Source organism: Euprymna scolopes, chromosome 11 (genome assembly GCF_053919585.1).
Source record: "Euprymna scolopes isolate OS-2025 chromosome 11, ASM5391958v1, whole genome shotgun sequence".
Taxonomy (NCBI): domain Eukaryota; kingdom Metazoa; phylum Mollusca; class Cephalopoda; order Sepiida; family Sepiolidae; genus Euprymna; species Euprymna scolopes.
Genome location: NC_136492.1, coordinates 119576108 through 119589413, shown reverse-complemented (window position 1 = coordinate 119589413; position 13306 = coordinate 119576108). Strand labels below are relative to the sequence as shown.

Here is a 13306-nt window from a genome sequence, read left to right as displayed (position 1 = left end):
GTGTTGTCATAATTTTCTTAAAACTATTTGAATTCGATAAATATGTAATGAGAACTTTCTGAAAAAATACAACACACGCATTCAAAAACTTTAGGATTTTGGTTTGAAATGAATATTTGTTTATCTAATCACTAAATGAATAAAAAAGAACAGATATATAGGGAGGTCTTCATCTTATTTTTTTTTACAGAAACGAAAAAGAGAAATTATTTATCGAAAAAAAAAAAGAAAAGAGAAGTTATTTCAAGTAAAGGAAAAGCTATTTAGAGAAAAGAAAATTCCTTGAAGGGAACAGGAGTAATAATTTAAAATAACATTATTAAAGTTAGGCTAGACTATGAATATTTTTGATTTCAGAATCTCTAGCAATATTTACATCTTACTTGGAAAAATGATGAAAGAAGTAAGGAAACATAAGAACCTGACATTAACCCAAGTAAGCTTTTCTATCAGAACTGTACTTAGAATTTGTCCCCTGTTGTAAAAGATATATGTAAGAAAAGTATGAATTTTTTTGCATTGAATTTTGTTTTTATTCATGAGGGATTTCAGGCAAAAGAAAAATTGTCAAAAAATATTTATTGTCTTAAAAGACAGTAAATAATCTGTAAGAAATGAAAAAGAAAAGTTTTATTTTCCAAGCCTGTAAATAAATATCTTGATTCCATTTGCCGTAAAGTATGTTTAGTAAAAGAATAAAATGACTTGGTGCCATCCGCTAGAATCGAAACCAAAGCATTCAGTGTTCCAGCCATGTTCTCTACCGATGTTGTTACCGAGAGAAACATAATAAAGTCGAAATATCAACACACTTGAAGAAATGCATTTTATGTGAGCATGCACAGAAAGAAGTAAAAGCATGTCGGTCAGTTGAAATGAACATTTCGCATTTCAATCTGTTGATATATGTCTGTACGCGTTATCAACCCCAAACAAGATTTTACTTGTTATAAACCATCCTTTGTGTATTTACGGCTATTTGTCTATTTCCTGTTAATTTCAGTGTTATGTGACCAGTAGTTTTAGAGTTTACCTGTTAAATATTTACACACACACACACACGCATCTACTGTTTTATTTATATAGATTTTCATTTTTCCTCATTGCAATTACTATACAATAAATATTGACAGTGGTTTCAGCTAAACGGGTGTTTATCGTAAAAGATTGGCAGCAGACTTGATGGACGTGTTCCATTTCAGATCAATCCCAGGAGCATGTCAAAACATGGAGCCTCCTCAAGACAAGAGCCATCCATTTCAACTGATGATGCAGGATGGGGATCAGAGCATTGATGATGCAAAGATAGAAGCTTGGTTTTAGATGCATTAAAAGTAACAAGCCACCTCTTTCCCCACTGTATCACCCGCTCAACATCAGAGGAGAGAGAATCATTTGTCATTTACGGCCTTTGATGTGTTGCCATAGATGGTCATGTCATCAGCATAGATGTTAACAAATGATTTAGGTATGTGTTTTGGGAGATCATTGATGTAGATCAGGAAAAAAGTTGGGTCCAGGATGGACCCCTGAGGGACTCCAGCATAAATACGGTGAGCTTCTGATTTCTGCCCATCAACCACTACTCTTATGAGCCTATCAGAGAGAAATGATTTAATAATTGAGAAAAAATTTCCAGTTTTTTTTTTTTTTTTTTTTAAATTTTTTTTACACAGTGATCACCACTTATCAAGGCCCGGAAGCCACTCAGGGATAAGGGTTATTGTAAGTACATCATGTTAGTGAGGAGATTTTATGAAGTGTTTAATTAGGGGGGCGGTTCATTAGGAATTTGTTAACATTAGACTTGAAGACATCCAAGTTGTAGTCCGGAGGGAAGCAGGAAGCAGGCAGTTATACCGTAACTGGAAATCTTGTGAAGTAGGCCTTTATCCCATACCTTATCAAAGGCCTTTGTCAAGAGATTCACTAATCCTATGAGATATAACTATTAACACATCTGCTGTGGATCTGGCAGAACGGAAACCATATTGCAGGTCACTAAGAAGGTTATTTCTGCTGAGGTGGTTAACTACTTCTTTATTTAATATGGATTCCAGCAATTTACTTATGACACACAGGAGACTTATTAGTATGTACTGAGAGGGAGATGACTTATCACCTGAATTCTTAAATACAGGGCATACTAATGAGGTTTTCCAGGATGTTGGGAAGCACTTCTTAAGGCAATGCTTAAACAGTTTTGTAAGTGTGGGAGCAAGTTGTGGTTGAAGCTTTTTCAGCACTATAATTGAAATGCTGTCAGGGCCAGTTGCTTACTGGAATCGAGGTTATGGATTAGCTTGGCGACCTCACGCACAAATATTTGTATGTTGCATAGCGGGTTGTCTGTTATAGGAGGAAATATGGGGAGTTGATGGCCTTCGTCGCATAGAGTACAATTAGCTGCAAAGTTCGTGGCAAAGAGTTTGGCCTGATGCTGACGAGATGACCTCGGGTCCATCCATTGAGCACATGTTCAGGATCCTGTTTGCTATTTGCCAAAACTGGTGGGAACCAAGCCGCTGCTCAGCTACTTTGAATTTAACGGACTGAGCATATAGCTCTCTTGCATTTTCTATTACTCTTTTACAGTGGTTGCTGGCAGTCCTAAAAGCAACTTTAGTCTCAGTACATCTATTATGTTGGTAGCTATGGAAAAAGTGATTTCTGTGTGCGATGGTAGCAGCACATTCTAGGTTTTTGTTAGAATTTTTTGGATGGTATGAATCGGTCTATGCCTACAATTAACCATTCGGTCAGGTCTGATACTATGGAGGATACATCGTTTTTAAACATGGAATGCAGAGGTAGATCAGATATAAATGAACGGAAGCTATCCCAGTCAGCCATAGAGTATTTCTTTTCTTTTTTTTTTTTTACTCAATTTTCACCCCAAACAAGGCACAGTGCCACTTTGAAGCAGGGGGCTACTATCAGGGACTTAATTAGCAGGGTCATTATGAAGGGAGAAGAGTAGAAAGATGTTTGTTAACATTACACTTGAACTTCTGCATATCAGTGCAGTTGGGAAAGCAGAATCCCGGAAGGGAGTTCCAAAGACCCGCAGTTCTGGGGAAGAAACTATTGGAGTAAAAGGCTTTCTTGCACCTAGGGATCTCTACTGTAAAGGGATGAGACTTAGTAGTTTGTCGGGGGTAGTTACGTCGGGGAGGTACAAGTGTTTGCAGTTCATCAGAGTATTCACCATTAAAGTATTTGTAGAACAGGCACAGGGATGCAACATCTCGTCGATGGGACAGAGACTGAAGCCTAGATGACAGTTCAGGACCTATCAGGTTGGCAACTCTCTTTTGAACCCTTTCCAAGAGCGAGAGACAAATAGATGCACCAGCCCAGATGTGACAACAGTACTCCATACATGGGCGAATGGTTGCCTTAGAGAGGTATAGGATATTGTCAGGCGTAAGTAGTTTTCTAGCACGGGAGAGGGAGCCAACCTTCCTTGCAGCAGCCTTGGCAATGCTCTCAATGTATCTATTCCAGTTCATATTCCCTGTAAACGTTAGGCCAAGGAGTTTAAAAGTACTTTCAGGCAATGTGTTCTTGGCCATTGCTATTGGTGGTAGAGAAGGTTTCTTGTAGTTATTGAAGGAAACAAGCTTAGTCTTAGCAGCATTGAATGTGACCATCCATTTTTGTCCCCATTCCACTACAGATTGAAGGTCATCCTCTAGTGTTTCTGCCATTTCCTTGGATATGTGTTCATTTGTTGTCCTCTCATATCTGTTATAGAGAGTGGTGTCATCGGTAAATATACCCATCTCCGAAACAATTTTATCAGGGAGGTCATTTATGAATATCAGGAATAATAGAGGTCCAAGGATAGACCCCTGAGGTACTCCCGCATTTATGTCATATTGTTTAGATGTACGACCGTAGAGGACAACTTTGATTTTTCTATTACTTAAGAAGGATTTAATTACATTATGAATTCTTCCAGTGATTCCATATGAGCTAATTTTCCTTAGAAGACCATCGTGCCATACCCTGTCAAAAGCCTTAGATATATCAAGGGCTACCGCTCTACCCTCCCCTGTTTTGTCCAATGAACGGTATATACGTTCAGAAACTACAGTTAAGATATCTGCTGTTGAACGGGCTTGCCTGAATTCATATTGTCTGTCAGTCAGGAGTTTAGAAGCTGTTAGGTGCTGGACTAGGGCTTGATTAACTAAGGACTCAAATATTTTGGCGAAAAGCGGGAGGAGGCTAATGGGGCGATAATTTAGTAGGTCAGTTCTTTCACCAGAATTCTTGAAGACTGGTACCATAGAGGCGGTTTTCTAGCAGTCGGGAAAGCAAGATTCGTTAAGGCATTTATTGTAAATTTTGGAGAGAACTGGAGCAACCTTGGCAAAGCATTTTTTTTAATAGCACAGGCGGGATGAGATCTGGTCCACATGCTTTTGAGGTGTCTAGGTTTTTTATAATAGCATGTACCTGAGAAGGGGTGATTTTCAAATAGTCTAGTGTGGCGTCTGTTCGCAGAGGAAAATCAGGGAGGGAGTGGTGTACAGAGTTCAGTGTGGAGTTGGAGGCAAACTGACTGGCAAGCAGATTAGCCTTGTCAGTTGCTGTGCAAGCAACCTCATGATTGTTTGATAGTGGGGGAATAGTTGACTATCCATTATTTACTACACTGTTGTAGATTTTCCAAAAATCCCAGGTTCCTAATTTCTGTGCTTCGATGCGTTTTCTGGTGGTTTCAGAGTAATCTGTCTTAGCTGTCTCTATCACTCTCTTAGAATTATTTCTATCTTCTATAAACTTCTGTTTATTTGAGCTGGACTTATGTCGGTTGAATCTGCAGAACGCATACTGCCTTTGACAAATGGCAGCTGCACAAGCAGAAGTAAACCATTGGGGAGAGTGGGGCTTGCTATAGAATTTCTGTGCGGGAACATGTGCTTCAATAGCAGTTTTGAACCATTCAGTGGTCTCATTTGCACACTGTTCCGCTGGAAGAGTAAAGATATTTTGTCATGGGGCATCTCTGATGAGTTCCCTGATGGCTTCCCAATCAGCCTTTTTGTAATACCTCGTTGTTTTGAGTAGTGGGTCTTCAGTTTTAGGGCGAGAATTTAGGCTGATTTCTACCATTATCACAGTGTGATCAGCATTCCCGAGTGGGCTGTGGGCATTTGTTGTACAGTCATCGGGAACCATTGTCAGAAAGAGATCTAGAAGTGAGGCATGTTGATCTTGCTGGTCTGGGAAACGTGTTGGAAATGTAACCAACTGAGATAGGGAATGGGATATAGAGAAGCTATGTGTTGTGCTACCAGCTACATCTGTGTGATTAGAGAATCCTAGCCAGTTACTGTGGTGGACATTTAAGTCACTAAATACATGTATTTGTGTGCTAGTATCGAGGGAGAGTGCTATATCTATGCTGTCTGAGACTTTGTTTATTAGAGTACAGTCTTGGTTTGAGGGAGAGCGGTAGAGAAAATACAAGTAGCTAATATTGTGTTGCATATTTAGTCTGAAGCACATAAAGGCCTGATTGTCCGATTCTAGTTTTATTTCTCTAGTCAGGGGGAGGGTGTTACGAATATAGACTCCAAGCCCATGCATATGTCTGTCAAAGTCCTTACGGTAGAGTGGGAGATAACCAGGCATGTTAAAGTGGTTAGAGGGAATGGAGGAGTGAAGGTTAGTTTCACTTAATGCTAAGATATCCGGGGTGTTTACAAGGAGAAATGACTCAACATCATCTAAGTTAGTTCTAAGCCCGCAGATATTAGTAAATGCAAGCCTCAAGGGAGGAGGCAGGTTGGTTTTCTTTGAGTTTGATCCTGGTTTAAACGTAACTTTTGCTTGAGCTGTCATTTCATTTTATTTAAAAGTTTCAGTTAGGGTGAGTGAGTGAGGGGGTGCTGGACAAGTAGTTGTGCAGAATACCAGACATGCAATACAAATAGTCCATCAGCTGTCCTCACCCACAGGATTGTGGCCTCAGGAAAGCCCACTGGGGATGAGTGCAGGGTCCCTTTCCATGCGCAACATGGCACTACAAGCATCCCAATATTTTACAACTGTTAATGGAACAGCCGCTTTAAGCGGTACCAAAGAGTTAGGGCTCCTGTACTATCAGTACATCATATACAGTACGGTGGAGAGGTTTGTCTGAAGACTTATTACATTTCATTTTTATCTTAACTGATATAACCAAGTGGTCGGAACATCCCAGAGATAGAATGGAGCATGAACATAGCTCAGGGGAAGTTGTGAGAAAAAGGTCTAGAAGGCTTGCATACTGACCGGTAGTATCGAACATACGGGTGGGTTCGTGAACAATCTGAGTGAGGTCATAGACAATGGCGAATCATGACAGAACCTCCCCTCATCATCTTTTTTGAGTAGGTTGGTCAGCCATTCCACATTGTGGACATTGAAGTCACCACAGATGTGAATGTTAGGCAAAAGATGAGCAGACAGGATGTGGTCAATTTTCTCAGATATACTCTTAAAGATAGTAACTCTGCTGTTGTAGGGGGGGGGGCAATACAGGGCAAATATAAATGTGGTGGTGTATGCAAGTGCAATCCGGAAGCACATATGAGGTAAATTAGGGTCTTCTCTGGAGATATCCTTACCACACGGAAAGCCATCTTTAATGTAGGCATATATTCCATGCTCATGGCGATCTTGGGGGTCAGATTTAGATGTTAAGTTAGAGTATCCTTTAATTGTGAACTGATCTAGGGAAGTGGTCGGCCCTATGCCAGTTTTGCTTAAGAAGAATATGTCCGGTTTCGTCTCCTGTAATTGGGTTTCAACCTCTGGTAGGTTGGAACATAGACCCCTGATGTTAGAGAAGGAGACATGGTAGTAGGGGTCTATGTTGGAGGACAGGGTTCTAGGTTTATTAGTGTTTTTTTTCTGGAGATATTTCATGTTGAGGTTTTGGGATTTGTGGAACAGGTCGACAGACTTGGCTAGAGCAGGAGAGAGAGGGAAAGTAAGAGAGAAAAATAGGAAATTAAAAATGTTTTTTTATTTATTTTTTTTTGTAGTACATGATTAGGTAAAGCCGTAACAATTACCCACTAGTATGGCATCGAGAGGCCCCATCAGAAACTACTGCATGGTCCAGAATCCATTCACCAAATGGCAATACAGCAGCCTCAGTACTTTGCACCTGTTGATAGGGCAGCCTCCTTAGTGGTTGATCCAAGGTTCGGGTCCCTGACTATCAGGCTTTTAATGTTACCCCAGATAAAACGTTTACCTCCAGCACCCTTACTAGTGACATGGCCACAATGATAGACATAGAAACAGAAAATTTCTGACATCTCAAGCTACTGTTCACGAAGTACTACTGACCCGGAAAGCAGCTTTTTCTTCACCGTTTGTCAGAAAAATCACTCATTGGAAATGAGGACCGCGGGACAAATAAGGAGAAGCAAAAGTTACTGGAGCTGCCGTAACATCCACAGTGCATTATCTACTCTCCATTAAAAAAATAGGTACGAGGGACTTATTAATATCTACTTATAAGTCCGTTGCTCCATTTCCAATTCAGGACGATATTTGAAGATAGTCTCCACTCCTATATTAATGCGTGGATTTGTAATGTGATACACAAGGGATTACATATCAGATATGAATAATAATAATAATAAAAACATTTTAACCATAACAATTCAAGTCATTAGCTTTCATACAAGCCTTCATTTGTTAAATTCTGATCAGGAGTTACTGAGATTTTGAACTCAGAAAATTGCCTCAAAATGTGGTATATCTATATATATGGATATATCTATATTTGTTGCAAAATTGAATATTGAAATGCTCATATCTTTGGTTCTATGAGCCAAACTGCATGAACATTTTCAGGCTTTTAGAAAATTATAAAACTATTCCATGGTTAAAATTTTATGACAATTGGTTACCCCCCCCCCAAAAAAAACCCCTATATATTCAAATAAGTAAAATATGCCCAAATAAGTATACATTTATATACATAGTGTCCTATTAAGCGAACTTTAATTTTGCTGCTTTGGGATGAATTTTGCTTTGGATGCTTTTTTGCGTGTTTGTCTCACCTGTCGTCTTGCTAGGCCACTAATATATATATATATATATATATATATATATATATTATATATATATATATATATACTACTTATTTGGCAATTTTATAAGTTCAAAATCTCAGCTATTATTGATCAGAATGTAACAACTGAAGGCTCGTTGGAAAGCTACTGACCTGAATTGTGTAGTGGGTTATATGACATTTGCTCTTAAGGTTGCACATTGTTTCAAAACGTGAGGGATCATTTTTCTATATTAATTTAACATAAAATGAGCACTCACTTTATGGACATCTTTTTTTGGGGTGGAGGGTCTTATTTTTTGTAGGGAAAATGTTTATTGTGCCCTGGTAGAGCAACACAAAACCTACCTTAAAAAACTTGTTTTCTATAGGTTTTCTGAAAACGAATATCGCATTTAAATTTTTCGCAAATACATATTTTTCCGGGTATTAAGCAAAAATATGCGCGCTCTTGCACATATAATAATGGCCACCACTTATAACAAAGTATTATATTGCTTAATACCCAGAAAAATACTTATTTGCGGAAAAATTTAAATGTGATATTCATTTTCAGCACTGCCGAAAACCTAATGAAAACAAGTTTTTGAAGGTAGGTTTTGTGTTGGTCTGCCAGGCCACAGTTACCAAAAAAATACCAAGCCAAAAAAAAAATAAATAAATAAATAAAAAATAAAAAATAAATAAATAACAGACGCCCTCACCTCCTAAAAGGTGATTATGTTGGGATATGCGAAAACACTTAGCCCAATGAAAGACAAGAAAAAGGAATTATTTCAATTCTTTTAATGAAGACAAAAATAAGAAAAAGAAAAGGCAATATCTTAATGGATAAAGTTTCTAACCTCTTAAGAAAATGATTAAAAACTACAATCTATGGTAATTTTCCAGAATTAATATTCTTTAAATGTGTTTTTTAATGATAATACAATTAAAAAAAAAAAAATTAAAACAGCAAATATGAAAGATTTTTTTGGAGTGCATTTAAAAAACGTTTTGGCCATCTGTTATGATTTTTTTTTATGTTATTAAAGGGATAGTGTTTGGTAAATCGTCGGTGCTTATACAGATGAAGTTATGGTACTATTTTTATATATATAGAATTTTCAAGTCAAATTCAAGTTTTACAATATCTTTTTTTTAATTAAATTGTTAGGTGAAAATACAGACTAGTTACAAAACACCCTCTCCCTTTCCATGTTAAGAATGGCTTTCTAAATGTTATAATTTTAGTATTGTAACTTCTCTGCATAAGTACCAAGATTTTCTTTTGCAAGAAGGAAACCCATTCTTAATATGGGGAGAGGAGGGTGGTTGGTAAATTTTTTTTTTTTTTTTTAATGTTTTTACATGGAGGTCACCACTTACCAAGGCCCGGAAGCCACTCGGGGATAAGGGTTATTGCGTGTACAGTAATCAATGAGATAGTATCGTAGTAACCATTAGTATTGGAGATTTGATAGAGTGTCTTACTTAAGGGGGCGGTTTACCAGGAATTTGTTTATGTTGGACTTGAAGGCATCCAAGTTGTAGTCAGGTGGGAAACAGGCAAACGGAAGAAAGTTGCATAGTCATGCACTTCTAAAAAAGAAGCTCTGCTCATGGAATCTATGTTTGGATTTAGACACAGATAAAGAATGGGGAAAATTAATGACAGTAGTTTCAGCTAGACGAGTGTTTTTCATGAAAGATTGGCGAAAGGGGACCAGAGACTGGAGCTCAAACAAGCACTTGCCATGGAAATAACGATAAAACAAGGACAGGCTCGCAACGTTTCTTCTGTGGGAGAGAGGCTGCAGGGAAGAGAAAAGAGCATCCCCACTAAGCCACAAAGTCTATTTTGTACTCTGTCAAGGCAGGATAGGCTGCTTTTCTTTTGCCATTGAGGCAAACAATAATTGATTGACATTTTGTTAGTCTGCTTACTATAATTTCATTGCTTAACTGTTTTTGGCATATCCTAAGAATTTTGTTGGGGGGTAAGCATTTTGGCATTTCCCTGTGATTCCTATTATCTGCATTAAACTTTGGTCATTATCATAGCATTTCACGCCATCATGAGATCCATTGTCAGACAGTGTCCGATGCATCCCTCAGGTTCACATCAGATCATGCCTTAGGGGACAGTCTGTGAGGATGTGTGTGTGAGTCTGCATGTTGTCACCGCAAGGACACTGAGTGTCCTTCCTGTACATAGCTCAATTTGTGCAATCTTCAGTTGGGCCCAGTTGAGTATTACCCACTTTTTCTGAAGAAGTTCAGAGCCTTCTGGTAGGTCTTCTTTCAGTGTGGGAAGAGCCTCATTATTATTGCCATCATTCCACTAATGCAGGCGGAAGGACACTAGTGTTACTCGTCTGAGGCCTGTAACAGTGGGAAAGCTCTTGCAGGATGGTAGTTGTTGTGGCATCTCTTAGTGTCCAAACAGGGATGGCATTTGTTGCTCTGCCTTCACTCTTACCTCTCGACGGATTTGCTGTAGAACGATTCCAGGATCCTGTAGACAAATGGCAGTTGCTGGTTATTGTTCTACATGTCTTGTTGAGCTTGACATCAACCTCCGCAGTATAAGCAGAATGAGCTCATTCCACTGTGCAGTATTTTGCAGTCGAGTAACACAGTGGTAAAGTGGACAGGTGTAGCATTTGTGCCTCAGCTCCCTAAGTCAAGAGCAGGCTGTTACATATCAATAGCTTCTTGTGGAGCTCCTCAGCAAAAGTTCTGTAGGAATGTCCTGTCGAGTGTCATGCTGAAATAAGTTGGATATAGGGTGTTTTCCAAGACTTTACCTCCCCAGGTAATGTTGAACTTCGTTTGCACTAGGTGGTCCTTAAGATGGAAGGAACACATCTTAGTTTTAACTGCATTTGGGTTGAGATGCCACTTGTCATAGTATGTTGTCAGCTACATGAGCGCTTGCATCAATCGATCTTTGATGATTTTGAAATCATTTAATCGAGTTGCAAGGCATATGTAGTCCGTGTAGATGAACATGCGGATATTATGAAATATTGCCATGTCATCTGTATATATGCTGAACAGTGTGGAGGCTAGAACTGAACCTTGTGAGAGGTTGTTCTTCTACGCCCTCCACGTGCTCTTTTTCCCCTTCATCTCTATGTTAAATTGACATATTATTTGTCAGAGAGGTAACATAGATGCCCAAGTTCTGAAAAAAATGCATCAGTCTAGAAAGATCAAAAATAAAAAGTACAGTATCAAAACGGATACTAAAAAATATTGCAAAATAGGCAAATATTTAAATCATAAAAAGATAAAAATATTCAAGGTATATGCTAAAAAGATATTCAGAGCAGACGATTTAAAATGATTGTCCTTAATTCATGAATTTAAGTCATTAGTTGACTCGTGGAGGATCGTGGCGAGCATCAAAAGTACTTTCAAAGTGGTTTTACAGAATTTGGATCAAACCTAAGACTAAAAACAGTTTGGTTCAAATTCTGTACAAGTACCAAAATAGAATATAATCGTTTAGTGAAATATGTCTGGCATTTATTTATTTCGTGGCAATTCGAAAAATATATTTGAAGTCTTTAAACTGGCGAACAGAAAATAATTTATTGCTTTAATTTCGGTCCAAATGCGCTGGAGTCCCAACTAAAGACTTAGCTTTTAAAAAGTTGATTTTAAATGAATAAGCGCGCAAAAACAAACATGGCGACCAGCGAAAACCTTTAACATCCTATGTATTCCTTATAATTTTCACTGGTCGCCATGTTTATTTTCGCGCACTTATTTTTTTTTTTTTTTTGCGTGCGAAAGCAAACATGGCGACCAGGGAGAACGTGGGATAATAAAGATCTTAATATAAAAAAAATACTTCTCAGCAACAATTATGTTATATTCGTTCAAAATAGACCCGAATACACCTAAAAAAAATCACTAAAAAAAAAAAAAAAAAAAAAAAAAAAAGAAAAAGAAAAAAAAAGGTAAGTCTCTAAGTTGGTACTCTAGCATATTTTGACCATAACTTCATATTTGTAATTTTAGAGTAAAGGAAAATATTAAGTTTTCACCGCTGTGCTGTATTCAAGAACCAAAACTTCGATAATCTCAAATGGAACCAAAGCGAGTGCATTCATCAACATCATTATATATCGTAAACAAACACATTAAACAATAATTTTAACCACAAAATCAGTAAATAACAATTTTTAAATAAACGAATCACATAATTCCATCAAGTTAACACAATAAACCAATTGAAATCGCTACTAAAAATAAAAAACAAAGAAATAATTGAAATATAAAATAAATGAATGCTGTTTTTTAAACATTGTTTTTTTTTTTTATCGAAAGTGTTTTGTGTCCTTCTGCAACGAAGTTACAGTGCTGAAATAAAAACGTTATTTAGAAAACCATTCTTAACATAGTGAGGGTGTTTTGTAACAATTCTGTACTTTCACCTGATAATTTAATAAACAAAAAAGACCGCAAAAACTTGAAAATACTATACAAAAAAAAAGCACAGTAACTTCTCTGCATAAACATGGTTTTATTTTAATAACCACTTACTGATAATTCGTACGAAAATCAAATAATAAACAAGAATACACGATACAAAGAAATGGTAAGGCATTAAAAAGAAATTAATTAATAAACGGTAATCATGCTTACTTTAGGGTTTAATTTTCTGTAGTTGCTATTGTTGTCGTTAGGGAGACAAAGTACCCCCTGTAACTGAAGATCTGGAAAATCTCGTAATTGGATATTTTTTTGTTTCACATAGTATTTCAATTGGGGTAAGGAGACATTCGAACCGCCTCTAAGAATTCTGAGGATGCGAGTCGCCGTTTCTTTACAAATGACTTCTTGGTTCCGAGAATTGGATATATAGTTGTTAACAAAATTATCGAAATTTCGTCGGAAACTATCAAGTTGTTCGACCTGAACTGCCATGTTGTCGATACGAGTAAGCTGTTTCATCCTTCAGCGCGAGAGAGTTAAAACAAGGGAGAGAATTCACACTTTTTAGTTTTTGGGGTGCAAATTATTCCCCTTTATCAGTGTTGCCAATTTAGCGGTTTTCCCACTTAGATCTGGAGATTTTGTTTGCAAAGCGGGTAAAAATTTGATCTAGCGACTAGTGTTTTTTTTTTTTTTTTTTTTTGAAAATCTGGATATTTTCGATAATAATAAATACTAGCGCTTGAAAATACTTTAAAACATAAAGAAAACTCATCCAAGTAGAAAAGTAGC

The 13306-nt window shown here is 37.4% G+C and overlaps 1 protein-coding gene across 1 annotated transcript in view; it reads right to left on the bottom strand.

Annotated features, from left to right (window-relative positions):
• Positions 1 to 13070, bottom strand: part of LOC145288086 (uncharacterized) — an 81146-nt gene extending 68076 nt beyond the window's left edge. Inside the window, exon 1 of the mRNA XM_080136140.1 lies at positions 12725 to 13070. Coding sequence (XP_079992266.1) covers positions 12725 to 13033 — 309 coding nt within the window. The 5' untranslated portion in view covers positions 13034 to 13070. The remainder of the gene's footprint in view (positions 1 to 12724) is intronic.
• Positions 13071 to 13306: the final 236 nt, after the last annotated feature.